Below are 16,342 nucleotides of genomic sequence, written 5' to 3' on the forward strand. Positions count from 1 at the left end.
GCTTTGGCATAATCAATAAAGCAGAAGTAGATGTTTTTCTGGAATTGTCTTGCTTTTTTGATGATCCAACAGATGTTGGTCATTTGATCTCTAGTTCCTCTGCCTTTTCTAAATCCAGCTTGAACATCTGGAAGTTCAGGGTTCAAGAACTGTTGAAGCCTGGCTTGGAGAATTTTGGCATTACTTTGCTAGCATGTAAGATGAATGCTATCGTGTGGAAGTTTGAACATTCTTTGGCACTACCCTTTTTTGGGATTGGAATTAAAACTGACCTTTTCCAGTTCTGCGGCCACTGCTGAGTTTTCCAGATTTGCTGGCATATTGAGTGCAGCACTTTCCCAGCATCATCTTGTAGGATTTGAAATAGCTCAACTGGAATTCCATCACCTCCACTAGCTTTGTTCATGGTGATGCTTCCTAAAGCCCACTTGACTTCACATTTCAGGATGTCTGGTTCCAGGTGAGTGATCACACCATCGTGGTTTTCTGGGACATGAAAATCTTTTTTTGTATAGTTCTTCTGTGTATTCTTGCCACCGCTTGTTAATATCTTCTGCTTCTGTTAGGCCCATACCATTTCTGTCCTTTATTGTGCTCATCTTTGCATGATATGTTCCCGTGGTATCTCTAATTTTCTGGAAGAGATCTCTAGTCTTTCCCATTCTATTGTTTTCCTCTACTTCTTTGCATTGATCACTCAGGAAGGCATTCTTATCTCTCCTCCTTGTTTCTGGAACTCTGCATTCAAATGGTATATCTTTCCTTTTCTCCTTTGCCTTTAGTTTCTCTTGACATACTCCTCTGGAAGTAAGGCCACAAACTCTTGGAATTTGAATCCATTGACCAGCTGAATGAGTCTGGGAAAGTTGCTTCAGTTTCTCTACTGCTATAATGGGTGTAACAATATCACCTATCACAGAACATTTGTGTCAATTAAAAATGAGTTTATTACAAATCAAGTAATAAATAGCAATAAATTCCAGACTGGAATAATGTCTGGCAACATTATTAATAGCAAACATTGAAAAGGAAAAAGAAAAAAAGGAGCTACTGATTAAGAAAAGCTATTAAAAACCTGAATTTTAAGGTATACCTAAAAATATATCAAAAATTTCTAATGTTAAGAAAATACTGCTCTCAGTTTATACCAAAGTATTTAATGCTCTAAAGAGACATATTGTAATGCCTACTGCATATCCATGAAAGACTACTTGTTCTCATTTAATATCCCTTTTATTAGTCTAAACTTTCAACAATTTTAATGTGATTTAAGGAAAATCTGGATTATCAATTCTTAAGAAGAATCAGTGGCAACAAGAAATATTTTTTCAAAACTGTGGGGTTTTGTTATTTCAAATATAAAATATAATTATTGTGAAATTTTACAATTATACAAATTACTTAAGGACAGGGCCCGTGTTGGGTTTTCCACCACTATCCTCAGTGTTTAGAATAGTAACTGGCAAAAGCAGGCACACAACAAAGTTTTGCTGACAGAACTGTAAAAAATTAAAAGACAAAATTTGTGGAAAAGCTTTTTAAAATCCTACTGTTTGTATAGTTGTCATTAAAAGCTTAGTATTTTCCTCCTATGCTTATCTTATCTCACACTGTTGAACTATTTATTCTATGCTTTGAAAAAAATTTAATACTATATTCATTTAAGCTTTTTTTTTTTAGTATATCCCATGTGCTAAATGTTTTCTAGGATACGGGGAGAAAGCATGTAAATGAAGCTAGAGGTAAGGCCCCACCTTCAAAGACTTCTATCAAATCAAAGATTTCTATTATGATAATTTGAAAATCTATATGATATTATAACCTTGGCCATATACTCATTTAGTTAACCACTGCTTATTTGGGGGATATATTTTGGTTATTTTCAATTTTTAATATTATACATACGTCACAATGAATACCTTTTGCCATAACTGAGTTTTATATTGTCTGGAGGAGAGACAGTCAGAAGGGTAATAATAGATCAGAGACTGTTAAAAGCCCATGTTAAAAATTGCTAAATGATTTTCCAGAAATACTGCTTATATTCCTATTAACAGTATCTATGACAATGTTCACTGACTGATATCTCACTATCAATTTTTATCAGTTCAATAAGAAAACCAGTGAAGTGCCACCTAATAGCAGTAACACATTTCAATTCCTCTGAATCCTCCCCTCCACCCATCCATAAGCTGCCATCCAAGCATTTTTGAAAACAAAACTGCCACATAAATGCCTCAACTTACAGAAGTTCACTAGAAGGCACAGGTATGAATACACTTCCTTCGTTTAAAAAGAAAATGGGTAAAATAAAAACGGTAAGGAGATTAAATATTTGATAAACATTTAATAATACTATAAATATACTAATAAAATAATAAGTAAGAATATCTTCAAGTCCTACAACTTAATTTGAGAAGTTAAAAACAAATTTGGTCTAATGAATAACTGAACATCTATTCTGTGTAAGGTCCATGGCCAGGAAATCGAAATTTAGACAAAATCAAACAAAATGAAACTCATCTCTTCAGAAATTGTAACTACCCCCAAATCAGCATTCATTTAAAAAACTGTATAACTTTTAAGTCAAGATTTATACAAGTTTATGAAAATTAAACATTCTAAAAATTAGCTCCCACAACCAAGTTATGTGTAACAGTTATTTGCTAACCTACCTCTTGCCCATCTTCAAGAATAACAGCTCCAGCCTGCTCTACCACTTCAAAAATCATCACTGAGCAGAGTTCTCTCCTTACAGACATAGTCATATTTGCAAAAGCAGGGAGCTGGTGCATAAACTCCAGCAATTGCTCTGTTAAAACACAGAAATTCTAGTTTAGTGCTCATCAAGGACTACAGTTTAAAGATACAATAAAATCTAGAATCCAATACCCAATTTCCTAATCAACTTAGGAATTCATGATGCTTAACTAGAGAAGCCAAGATGCAAGATGACTGTTGCTTAAAAAAGTCTGGTTAATGGATACATTCTGACTCACACAAAAATATAGGCATAATGGAAGACACCAGAATTCACAACCTCCAGAGAAAACCTGGAAACTACAGGTTCAAATGAGGCTGGAGAGTTTAGCTAATTTTCCTTGCAGGAGATGCTATTTCATGGTGGTTAGCTTTAGTGATACCCTTTGAGCTAATAAATTACTGAAAAGAGCTTTTGTCTGTTTCTTATGGGCTAGAGTTTTAAGTAGTTATTAATAAATGTCAGTAAGTAATTAAATCAGGGATAACAAATGTGAATACTACTCTAAGATTTGTCAAAGCAAATACAAGGTAACTGTCTAATTTAACCAAGAAATGTTTGAGTGCCTGAGTCCCTTTCCTTGTATAGATATGTGAGCAATAAAGACAAATATAAAGAAAAAAAAGATACATTTAAGCAGTCAGCTAAAGCTGAAATAGAGGAAAATTATAAGAAGTTATCAACCCACAGAAAACTGTAAGTTAATTATATTTCATTTTTTAAATAAACCTTGTAAAAAGTGCACAGTGTACAATTCTTTATCACCACTGAAAATGCACTTACAGTTTCTGTCCAGAAAGCATTCACAACATGAGTCTCAACTGTAGGCTGCATAACTATATGTTATTACCATGATAAGGAATGTTTAAACGTACTGATCTTCACTCCCAGACTATAATTATTACCAGCAGTATTTCCTGATTTGAATCACAGCAATATAACTCTTTTAAAAGAGAAATCTAGGATAAAATCTTAAATGAATCATAATATATAATGATACTAAGTAATCTTTGTCCTTAAAGATGACATTAGCATCTTTAGTATTATTCACTCTCTAATGTAAAGTACAAGAAATTAAAGAAAAATTCATAAAATTTGAGCTGGAGAGGCAAAACTATGATTTCTTTTTTTAAATAATATTTGAAATCTTTTAAAATTCACAGACACTGGACATTGATGTCCTGTGTTGTAAATGTCTTATGGACATGAAAGGGAAAACCACTTTAATGCAATCAAAGCTTTTGTTTTATAAACTGGGGCAAACAGAATGTTAGGCCTCTCATCACCCAAAGATCATCAGGGTTGATTCAGCTGATCTGGTTGTCCAGGCCAAGTGTCCCCTTCCTCCCTCACCGCTTCAAGCATGTGTCCCTCCTGAAGTTGTATGCTTAGTCAAGCTGCCCGATACAGGAGTATCTTGAAGAGAACATTCCCTGACAAAGGGGAACTGTCCTTTGGTTACGGGTAGAGGAGGAGCTGTGTTCCACAGCTATTACCTCCGAACAAGCTCTCCTATCAGGGCAGCTAGCCTCAAAGATGTCCCTAAACAAATCCGGCCTCTTGATGGTCATGTCTGGATGCAGTCCCCTCCCTTACTGCATGAGGGTTGCTTTGTGTGACAAACATAATTGGGAAGACGCAATGACGTGTCATTCCTGAGGCCAGATCAAAAAAGACACTGTGGCATCTTCCTACTTCTCCCCTGAATTATGGCTTTGGGAGAAACCAACTGCCATGTTGTGAGAATTTTTAAGCCATCTCTGGAGGGGCCTGCGTGGAGAGGAACTGAGGTTCTATGACCAAAGCCATATGGGCACCCACCTTGGAAGTAGATCCTCTAGCTCAGCCCAGTGAAGCCTCAGATGACTGTAATCCCTTCCACATTCTGACTACAACCATATGAGACAGAATGAGCCAGAATCACTCAGCTAGGCTACTGCTGAATTTCTGACCCACAAAAAATTTTCAGCAATAATGTGTCATCCACCAACAGGTTAACTATATATAAATTAAACTATAAAATTCCTATTGTGAACAGATGTATTTCTTACCAATGTCATCATCAGTTTTATCTGCAGGTTCTTTTTCAAGACATTCTCGGACAAGATCCCGCCCCTGCAGAGGATCTGTTCGATCAATGTCTTCATCTTCCTCTTCTTCATCTTCAGAATCAACAGGTCCTTCTGGAAGACGTGTTAAATCGACATCTCCTACCTCACTTTCGGTAGCCTATAGGAAGAAATCTTGATCACTTATCACTTCATGTTATAAAAATTATGTATTACAATTATGAATAAAATAAAACTATCCCTTCCACTAAATATCATCAAGAATTAGGCAACACTGTATGTTGTACCAAAAACAAAATACTTATTAATAAATGGTTCTCTGCCCAAAATATAGGCCATCATTTCAGTGTGACATCTAAATTGATAAGTCTAAGCCAGTAAGTATAAAATGGTCAAGAGATTAACACATCACTAAATATATTAATACTTTTTTCCAAAAAAACACTTATATTCCTTAAAAGTACATTTCTTAAAATATGAAGTAAAAGAAAAAGACAGTTTACTAACAATCATTTTAGGAGTACCTTGTTAGTTTACGTTGGCTATTTTAAATAAGGTTATTATTCTCTCACCACAGGTTTAAAGTCTAGTAGAGGAGGAAGTCACATAAATTAAGTAATAAGTATAAAACAGGTAAATAACAGTACTGAAAACTGCTAAAATGCAACAACTATGAAGGACTGAACAAATACTTATCTCTTTTCAATACCTTATTACGCAATCTAATAATAAGCGCTACTCTAGGCAATCTTGAAGAAAATAAACTTATACAAACAAGCTGAACTTTGCAAATATACTAGTCTCAGATATATTTGTAAAAGGATTACCAGATTGTAAAAAAAACTGTAAATTTAAATGTCACTCATAGAAAACAATGAGAATGTATTTTGGGAAATAAAACTCTGCTGAAGTGGACTATTTGGCAATATTTCTAAACATTATACTCACTTGATTCATATTATAACTGAAAAAGCATGAATACTGAAGCAGATATGAAAAAAAGTGAGTAGAACATACAGGAATTTTCATAACAAATAAGCACTCATATATGAGTATTAACTGAAAACTACAGAACCTTCATTCAAATATTTAAGTCTCATCTCCTGTGTCAAACATCCACTCACTTGTTCCTCTCCAACTTAACCCACATATTTCAAAAGGAAACAGTGCCCTGTTTCCAGCTAGGTAAGCTAAGGGAGAAAGTCCTTTCCTATGGATTTTTGTAACTGGAGCTGGAGAGTAGAGCATCTTTTTTTCCCTGGTTGATGAACTGGAAGAATGTGATGCAGGGCAGCCCACAGCCACATGGGAATGCCTTTCTGTGGTAGGAGAAAATGGAATCAGCTGGCAGAGAAAGGGGTAGAGGAAGGCAGAGGAAGAACATTGAACAAGAGAGCAGACAAAAAAGAAATCAAGACAGACACAAAGCAACAAAAATAAAAAATAAAAAATGTGTCATGCAGGACAGAGATGGACAGAGCAGAGCATGTGCAGCAAAGATGACCTCTGACAGCAAATGTCACAGAGGGCGAGGGAGGAAGAGCAATCAAGCTTCCGGGATGAAACGACTAGACAGACAGGGGCAGACACACTTGCAAGCGTCCAGGTTCCTTGAGGTCGGAGCTGCCTCTGCTTTCTCTGGGGATCAATAAATTATCCTTTCTGGCTTTTGTTAATACAAGTTAAGGCTCTGATACCTCCAACTGAAAGAGTTCTGATTTGTTTTATAAGACCATGTTCTATACTTCCTGCACAGCTTTCAGTAAAAGTTTTAACGAACAGTTAAACTAGATTAAAACACTTAGCTTGAAATCTTTAAGATTAGACAAGCTGGCTCTTAAGGATCATAGAGGGGCAATCCAATCTTACATTGACTAGCATGTTCTCTTAAGTCATTTTGACTATGAAATGTTAGTATTCAAGTGAAATGCATTTCTAAATGGTGTATCTTTGGAACTAAAAACTTGCTAGCAAGTTACAACCTCTTTTCAAAAATAAGTAGTTTTAATTTAAATGTGTAGATACTAAAATGCCTTTTCCAAAACCCAATCTATTTACAAACACTGATTTTAACCTAAGAAATGAGTGTTAGAAAACCACTGAAGTAATATTTTTCAAACAATTAAATTTTTCAGAATTTAAACACTCACCTCTGGTATAATAGTCTTTTTCTCTTCTATCAAGTTTTAAGGATAATCTACCTTAAATTTGAGTTCTTAACTACCTTGTCTTCAACTCAAGCTCAGGTTTTCATCCTCTGATCCAGATTATTTCAACCTCATCTCATTCTTACCTTTTAGATTTTTTGTGATAAATAGATGGATAACTCACAATATTAATAAAGGCAAGATGCAATTCAGTTCTGTGGACAACAAGTAAGTCACTTGCATCACTTGCATGAAAAATGAAGGTACTAAGGAAAATAACTTTTTAGGGAGAATGAAAATCATGGGTAGGGATTGGGAGAAGGCTACTAAGATAACTCTTCAGAACTTTTTAAGGCCATCTGAAAAGGAAAGAATATAACCATTTTATCATGTCTTCTTTTACTTGAACAGTTTTTCAAAAGAAAAAGAATAAATAAAATTGGTTAAGAGAATATATTTAACTGCTAAAGCATTCAGAGCCTATAAGAGGGATGATGTGGTAAAATAAGAATTAAGAATAAAAAATAATCAAAGAGTGACCAGAAAAATGCTAGAAAATTACAAAGGTTTTCTAATAAGCAAACAAAAAGTTCGATGTAGAGTCCAAGGTCTTAATCCCTGACTAAACAAAGAGAACCCAAATCTTTAAGGTAAAGGTAGGTATGATGACCGTCAAGACTGGAAGTCACTATATGATGCTGCTCAAGATGCAGTTCCTAGGAATGAAGTTTCTTTAATAATTAAATAAGATTTTTTTAAAATGTAGTATCCAGTGTCCAGCATACAATATAAAATTATTAGACAAATGAAGAAGCTAGAAAATGTGACCATAACCTGGAGAAAAACCAACATAAAAATATCCAAGAATGATGAAATTAGGAGACTTGAATTTTTGACATTTAAGTAAATTCAGGGATTTAAGGTCTGGCCTTTGAACTATTTTATCCCAGCAGCTGGGATATAGCAGACCCTCAGAAAGATGATGATAAATGGATTAAGCCCAGGGGGAAAAAAGGTATATTGGTCAAAGGGCTAAAAAGTATTACACGTTTTATGTTTTTCTTTTCTCATAGTATGAATGTGTCTCTGTGTATATGTATAAATATAATTTGGTGAGGTAGACAGTCTGAGATGGTTTTCTCTTGACTTGGCCTTCTCCAAATAAACCACCAGAGGATATTCTTTCTCTGTCTGCATCTACATAAACAAGAAGCTACTATGAGAAGAACAGATTAGAATGAGAAGTTACACAAATTATAGAAGCCACATTTTCAAATTTAGAGCAAAGATTAAGCAGAACCTGAGATTTTCAGTGCTTATCTTTACTGAATTCCCATTTGCAATATTTCATTCAATCTTTTTCATGGATCATTTACTCCTTAAGTTTCCTCTTAGTCTTTCTAGTCAGGGCAACATGAAATTAATCCTTCACAGTAATGCATTCTAGGCTGGCCCAGTCCAGTATCTCTACAACAGGTCAGGTAGGAAGGCAAGGTCTCCTTTGTTCTGGATTATCAATCAGTTAGTAGTATCCTATGCATTTTCCCTGGAAACAATATTGATTTCTATTTTCAAATGTAATTCAACTAAAAACATTTCTAAATTGCTTCTTAACTGCCAACACTGTGCTTAACTCAGCATGAGATACAAAAGGAAGAAACTGCACACTAAAAATAAATTATGATGATGAAAAGATCAAGCTTACAGGTCACTACACTAAAAAGTTACACTATAAAGTTTCATATAGTCAAACCTATGGTTTTTCCAGTAGACATGGACAGATGTGAAAGTTGGACCATTAAGGCTGAGTGCCAAAGAAATGAGAGTCCCTTGGACTGCAAGGAGAGTAAACCAGTCAATCTTAAAGGAAATCAACCCTGAATATCCACTGGAAGGACGGATGCTGAAGTTCTAATACTCTGACCACCTGCGGTAAAGAGCTAACTCATCGGAAAAGACCCTGATGCTGGAAAAGAACTGAAGGCAGGAGAAGGGGATGACAGAGGATGAGATGGTTGGATGGCATCACCAACTCAAGGGACATGAGACTGAGCAAACCCCAGGAGATGGTGATGGATGCCAGGGAAGCTCGGTGTGCTGCAGTCCCTGGGGTCGCAAAGAATCAGACTCAACTTAGTGAATGAACAACATCAACAACAGCAGCACAACATAAAAAAGCAGAGTGAAAAAACTGATAAGACCCACAGAAAAACTGCTGTGGGCTGCAACATGTGAGAGGCAATACAAAAATGTCATCTACATGGAGCTGCAGGAAGGACAAAATTACAAAAGTAGGACTAGGTAAAGATAAGCTCATTCGGGGAATAGCATATGTATTTGTCATGGACTAGAATTTAGAATGTGTTAAGTGGAAAACAGTGGAATATAAAACCAGACTTGCAGATTGTGGTTAGAAATTTTGAACTGGAACTGAGGCTTGTGATTTGAATACAAATTTAAAATGAAGAGTGTGAATTAGATAATGGTGAAGCACTGAAGATTTTTAAGTAGAGAAGGAAAGTCATGTTCTTCTTACAATGAAAGTGGAAGTTTAAGAAATGGAGATAGGCAAAGGTAACTGAGACTTTGACACAGATAATATTCTTCATAGAAATATTAAAGACAAGTGGAAGAAAACATGTAGCAGCTCAAAGTTAGCTGAAGTATCAAGGAACTTCCTGGTGGAAATGTGGCACCAGAGTTTTGGAGAGACTGGCAGCAGAACTCTGAGTTAAGGAATCATGCTGCCATGAAGGGGGATTTTAGCATCACATTTCCTTTCTACATCGAAATCAAAAAGCTAAGTGGGGGATGTATGCGTACCTCAAGTTATTTAAAAATAGACTGATGCAAAGTGGTTTAGTTCAATAATTAACTTTTATATTCATCCAGCTCTTAGAAAAGGAATCCAGAAGGTAACACTTACACTCCTTATTTCTCCTCAGTATTCTTTTAAGATACATAAAATACTCTATCCAAGAACCTTCTAACATCTTAATGCATCCTCTTGGCTAAATTTTAAGTTAATCTGATTAAAAACATATTCATACTGAACCAATTACTTGCATTTTTTCCAAACTGTGATAAATGCTTTATTTTGAACTTTGAGACCTACGAGCTTTTTATTTTTAAACAAGAACACATGAAAGCTCTCAAGGAGGAAATGCATAGGTACATAGTCACTCATTCAGTTCAGTTGCTCAGTCGTATCCAACTCTTTGCGACCCCATGAATCACAGCATGCCAGGCTTCCCTGTCCATCATTAACTCCCAGAATTTACCCAAACTCATGTCCATTGAGTCAGTGATGCCATCCAGCCATCTCATCCTCTGTTGTCCCCTTCTCCTCCTGCCCCCAATCCCTCCCAGCATCAGGGTCTTTTCCAATGAGTCAACTCTTCGCATGAGGTGGCCAAAGTATTGGGGTTTCACCTTCAGCATCAGTCCTTCCAATGAACACCCAGGACTGATATCCTTTAGAATGGACTGGTTGGATCTCCTTGCAGTCCAAGGGACTCTCAAGAGTCTTCTCCAACACCACAGTTCAAATGCATCAATTCTTCGGTGCTCAGCTTTCTTCATAGTCCAACTCTCACATCCATACATGACCACAGGAAAAACCATCGCCTTGACTAGACGGACCTTTGTTGGCAAAGTAATGTCTCTGCTTTTTAATATGCTATCTAGGTTGGTCATAACTTTCCTTCCAAGGAATAAGTGTCTTTTAATTTCATGGCTGCAATCACCATCTGCAGTGATTTTGGAGCCCAGAATTATAAAGTCTGACACTGTTTCCACTGTTTCCCCATCTATTCACACATTAGGTCATAGAAAATGGTATAAATGATGTTCCTGTTAAGAACTGTTCTTAGGAAGTATCTCTTCTCTTTCCCTCATTCCTCCAAATTAAAAATACAGCTGACTCTTGAAACAAGACTGGTATTAGTAGCACCAATCCCCCCACCCCAATTTGAAAATCTACATATAACTTTACACTCCATCCCCTGTATCTGCGGTTCAGTACATGTAGCATCTATTTACTGAAAGAAAAAAAAAAAATCCACTTATAAGTGGACACGTGTAGTTCAAACCTATTTTGTTCAAGGGGTAAATGTACCTGCACATTTTGAAAGGCTCTGCTTAGACTGTTACAAGCCATGACTGATAGAGGAACTCACTTTTAAAATCTCTCAAATGCTGAAATTTGGATAACCAGGAAAACTACTTCACATGATGTTGGCCAAGTATATCAGGCAAAAGTCTGGGCTAGATGAATCACAAGCTGGAATCAAGATTGCCAGGAGAAATATCAACCACCTCAGATATGCAGATGACACCATTCTAATGGCAGAAAGTGAAAAGGAGCTAAACAGCCTCTTGATGAGAATGAAAGAGGAGAGTGAAAAAGCTGTCTTAAAATTCAACTTTCAAAAACTAATATGGCATCCAGTCCCATCACGTCACAGCAAATAGATGGGGAAACAATGGAAACAGTGGCTGACTTTCTTTTCTTGGGTTCGAAAATCACTGTAGATGATGACTGTAGCCACGAAATTAAAAGATGCTTGCTCTTTGGAAAGAAAGCTATGACAAACGTAAACAGCACATTAAAGCAAAAATACCACTTTGTTAACAAAGGTCCATCTAGTCAAAGCTATGATTTTTCCAGTAGCCATGTCCGGATATGAGGATTAGCCCAAAAAGAAGGCTAAGCGCCAAAGAACTGATGCTTCTGAACTGTGGTGATGTAGAAGGCTCTTGAGAGTCCCCTGGACTGCAAGGAGATCACACCAGTCAATCCTAAAGGAAAGCAACCCTGAATATTTACTGGAAGAACTGATGCTGAAGCTCCAATATTTTGGCTACCTGATTCAAAGAGCTGACTTGCTGGAAAAGACCCTGATGCTGGGAAAGACTGAAGACAAAAGGAGAAGAGGGTGGCAGAGAATGAGATGGTTAGATAGCCTCACGGATTCAATGAACATGAATCTGAAAAACTCCAACGAGAGAGTGAAGGACAGGGAAGCCTGGTGTGTTGCAGTCCATGGGGTTGCAGAGTTGGATATGACTTAGTAACTGAAAAACAACTATAATTCCACAATTTTATTCAACTTTTATTTTTAACTATATACTCTATGCCCTCCTTAAAAAATTTTAAATGTAAAAATAATAAAGTCCATTGAGAAAAATACAAGAAAAGCTCAAGAAACATACTAAAGACTATCCACAAACCTACCATTAGCAGAAAACAGGTATCATTCGGTAACACATCTCTTGAATTCATATTTACATTCCATGTATATAAGACAAATATGTATATACTTAAGATTCTGATTTCTTTTCCTTCTGTTTTTATTTTTGTACTTTTGTTTAGTTTCAACCTTTACACTGTTTCTATCCTTTGGCTACTATTCTGTGCTTACCTTCTTTGGCTACACTTCAAAGAGCTTATCTTACATTTTTGCATATCTTACTTTAGTATAGTTTTCTTCTTTAAAATTTCTGAATTTCTGGTTTAGTTCTTGACTTTCATTATTTTGGCTCATCTGTTTACTCTCCCTCAATTATTAAAACTTATCTTATTGGTTACTTTCTTTGTTTCCAATACCATCTTTTACCTATGTTTTCATTTATGTGACCTTCTGGAAAATGTTAAACTAAAAGGGCAGAATACAGATTGATGGCTGCCAGCGCTGAGGGATCAGGAGAAGGAACTGAAAAAAGGAGAATACAAGATACTTTTTCAGGTGATAGAAATACTGTATGTCTTCATGTAGGCTATACTACAGAGGGTAAATTTTGTTATTTGTAAATTATATCACGGCATCAATCATATATACAAACACACTGATGCAAGAAGAAGTTATATAACTTAATGGTGAATTATGATGATCAGGGGATGAGGCCAACGCTAACTTTCAGGTTTCTGGGGACATGAAATGGTACCTTCTTCATTTTGCAATGAAGGGACTTCTTTGCTGTGCAGGAAAGCTGGCAAAGGTATCTGTCCACATTTTATGCTATGTTAAAATGAATCACTTTAAAGGTAGAATGAACTGTGGAAAGTACTACTGAGGAAGGAAAACATACAAAAGGTTGAAGCAGGGCAGCCATACTCATGGTCAGGGTCCTACAGGAGAAGACTTCAACCACCCAGCAAACAGGCTCTAGCCCCAGCCTCAGGTGGGCCATTCTGTAGGCGAACATCCTATAGATGCTCATGTAAGCACAATTCTTCAGAGGCTCCTCCAAAATCTTGCCAACGATACAGAATCCTGTTGTGTACAGCCCATCTTTTATTAATAGCTCAGGGTAAAGAACTGGTCTTTCCAGGTGACCTTGAACTTCAATTTGGTGCACTATGCTTTTGTCCCTTTTCTCATAACCATCGAGGGCTCTGCTCCTTGCTCCAAAAAGGGGATCACACCTGGTCAGAGATGGATATACTAGTGAGATCAGGTATCATTAACACTACATCTCTGCTTTATGGTCTCTTTTTGCAAGGTCCAGACATTCTCACCAATCTTGAGAAAAATCTACAACCACATCCCTTAACTTCATTAACCCAGGGTCAATCTTCCTTAGGGTTCCTTCTCTAGGAAAAACAGAGTCCAGAGAAGCACAACTCTACTCTGACTTTTAGGTAAGCAACAATTCTAACTTAATGCACAAGATATGTCTTTTTGGGAGAAGGTGGGAAACGCACGAAATCCAACAACTCCATGAACACAGTAAGTGGCCCCTGAACCACCACACTGTCTTTAAGGTAATTTTTTAAAAATTCCCTGTTCTATCTACAATAAAATGCTGAAGAAGGAGAATTCCTTGTTCTACTAATAAAGGGCCAAACAATGGGACATAGATGGCAAGATCACAATAATCTTTGTAGAGAAAAACCTCACACGAATCAAACACAGAGGCTTTTTTCCATTTTGCACCTGCCTGAAAACTTCCCTTAACAGAGGAATGTAAATTTTCAAAAAAAAACCAGCTAAATCCAGGTAACTGAACAGAACCACAGTCTAAAACGTTTCCCTTAGATAGCAATGGTTGTATTTCAAAGATCAGTACTATATGGTAACCATTAGTCACATGTGGTGCTCAAAATGTGCCTCATCTGAACTGAGACATGCTGTACGTCAATATTCTTTGCCTTTTGAAGACTTAGTTTGAAAAAAATAAAGTATCACATTCATAATTCTTAAAAACTGATTACATGTTGAAATAATAATATCCAAATTACTATGCTAAAAATATATATTATTCAAATCAATTTTATTTGTTTTAAACTGTAGCTACTACAAAATTCAACAGTCTCTACAATACAAAGGCAACTCTAATTTTCTTCATGACTTTACTTACGGAAGACTTAAATAAATCAACTATCATAAAAATCAGTCTTTTTATAAGTTCAGTTGTCTCAAGAATCATTTTCTAATGAAAACAAATATATATTAATACAGATTCACCTGGGTAGAAGAAATTAAGAACACTATATTCACATACTGTTGGACCATATTTAATCACTTTCAAAAGATAGATCACCTCTTTCATTAGGCTTGTAAATCTGAAACGTAAATAAAGCACATTTTCTCAAATACTTTATCTCTGAATTTCATAATCTAATTAAAAGATACATGAACACCTGAGGCATAAGCACAAGGTATTTTTCAGAATTTAGAAAAAACATAAGCATAGCATATAAACTCCTAAAGTATTACCTGATAGATATCAGATAAACTGCTGCTTCCAGAGTCACTGGCGATGCTACAACCAGACTGACTAGAAGACACATGAGTCACCTGTGGATGAGGGTTGTCTGCAATGTGCATCTTGGTAAGATCGGCTGGAAGCTGAAGACGAAAAAAAATAGTTTACAATAATCTAAATATCAAACATTAGCATTAGAGAGTTCTTGACACACTGTGTAACTTCTGCAACAAATTTATATGTACATTTCTCTGCAACCTAATTTCTAATCTAAATTCTCCATTTTTAGAAAAATCTCAAAAAATGGTAAGAACCAAATTAGTATTCTATTAAGCAAGCCTACAGTGGAAGCTCATTGATCAGTTTTCAAAGAGATTACCATAAATAAGGGTATTTTAGAGGGAAAAGCTGCCTTTTCCTTTTCTTCAAATAAAAATAATTGGCTGTTGCTTCTTAAAGTATAAGAATACTATCCCGTCCCCACCCATAAGCACACACACCCCTAATACAAAATGGTTGGAATACCAGAATAAAATAGCAATATCTTGGATTAAAGTACAGCATCTAACATCAGGACTTCAGAAAAGCAAGCATTCAATATCCCAAAATTTTAGTAAGCCTTTTTTTTCATTTAATACTGTATTAGCTTATAGTTGGCCCCTAAAAAAACTTGTTAGTAATCATAATGATGTAATGAATGTCTGTGCTAGGTATATGGCTACAGAGACACAGAACTCAATGCTTAATCCCTCCATCTCATCTTTCATATGATTATGCTTTTATCAGGGATTAAAGTTGTACAATATAATTCACACCATAAAACATTAATAAAAAATTTTTACAAAATAAATGCTATAGGAATTGAGACAAGATACAAACCACTGCGCTCCAAAGCAGTGAGAGCTTTACACTGCAATTTGATGACATATTTTCCAAATAATTTCTCTGCAACTTGCTATTCAGGACCATTGAGAGAAATCTACATTTTAGAGCAGGGTTTCTCACTGCTTTATTATACAAAAATGTTAAAGAAACATGTGAATGATAGTGGAAGCTAAATATACTCTAAAGAAGAAAACGTCCAAACCTATGGTCAAATACTAAAATTTACACACAAAAAACCTACATCACTAATGTCCCCTGCTGGGACAGGTGATACAGATGAATCCTGTAATGCTTTGGATTTGGACCCCAGGCGCTATTTGTTGCTGTTGTTTAGTCGCTATGTCATGTCCAACTCTTTTGTGACCCCATGGACTGTAGCTGGCCAGGATTCACTGTCCATGCGATTTCCATGGGGTGGGTTGTCATTTTCTTCTCCAGGGGGTCTTCCAGAACCAAGGCTCAAATCTGAGTCTCCTGCACTGGCAGGCAGGTTCTCTACCACTGCAACACTCAGAAAGCATGTTATACCCTATCTGGAACCAAGATTGCTAGGAGAAATATCATCAGTCTCAGACATGCAGATGATACGACCCTTATGGCAGAAAGCAAAGAGGAACTGAAGAGCCTCCTTCCTGATGAAGGTCAAAGAGGAGAATGAAAAAGTTGGCTTAAAACTAAACATTCAAAAAACTAAGATTATGGCATCTGGTTCCATCACTTCATGGTAAATGGATGGGGAAAAAAATGGAAACAGTACCATTTTTTTAATT

The 16,342-nt window shown here is 36.1% G+C and overlaps 1 protein-coding gene across 8 annotated transcripts in view; it reads right to left on the reverse strand.

Moving 5' to 3' along the window:
- Positions 1-16,342, reverse strand: part of RAPGEF6 (Rap guanine nucleotide exchange factor 6) — a 219,080-nt gene that overhangs the window by 83,435 nt on the left and 119,303 nt on the right. For all 8 annotated transcript variants that reach the window (XM_005682634.3, XM_005682636.3, XM_005682632.3 and 5 more), the window contains 3 exons: positions 14,699-14,830; positions 4,813-4,990; positions 2,676-2,812 (listed from right to left, as the gene is read on the reverse strand). In XM_005682634.3, the coding sequence (XP_005682691.1) occupies positions 2,676-2,812; positions 4,813-4,990; positions 14,699-14,830 (447 nt within the window). The remainder of the gene's footprint in view (positions 1-2,675; positions 2,813-4,812; positions 4,991-14,698; positions 14,831-16,342) is intronic.

Source organism: Capra hircus, chromosome 7 (assembly GCF_001704415.2).
Source record: "Capra hircus breed San Clemente chromosome 7, ASM170441v1, whole genome shotgun sequence".
NCBI classification, from domain to species: domain Eukaryota; kingdom Metazoa; phylum Chordata; class Mammalia; order Artiodactyla; family Bovidae; genus Capra; species Capra hircus.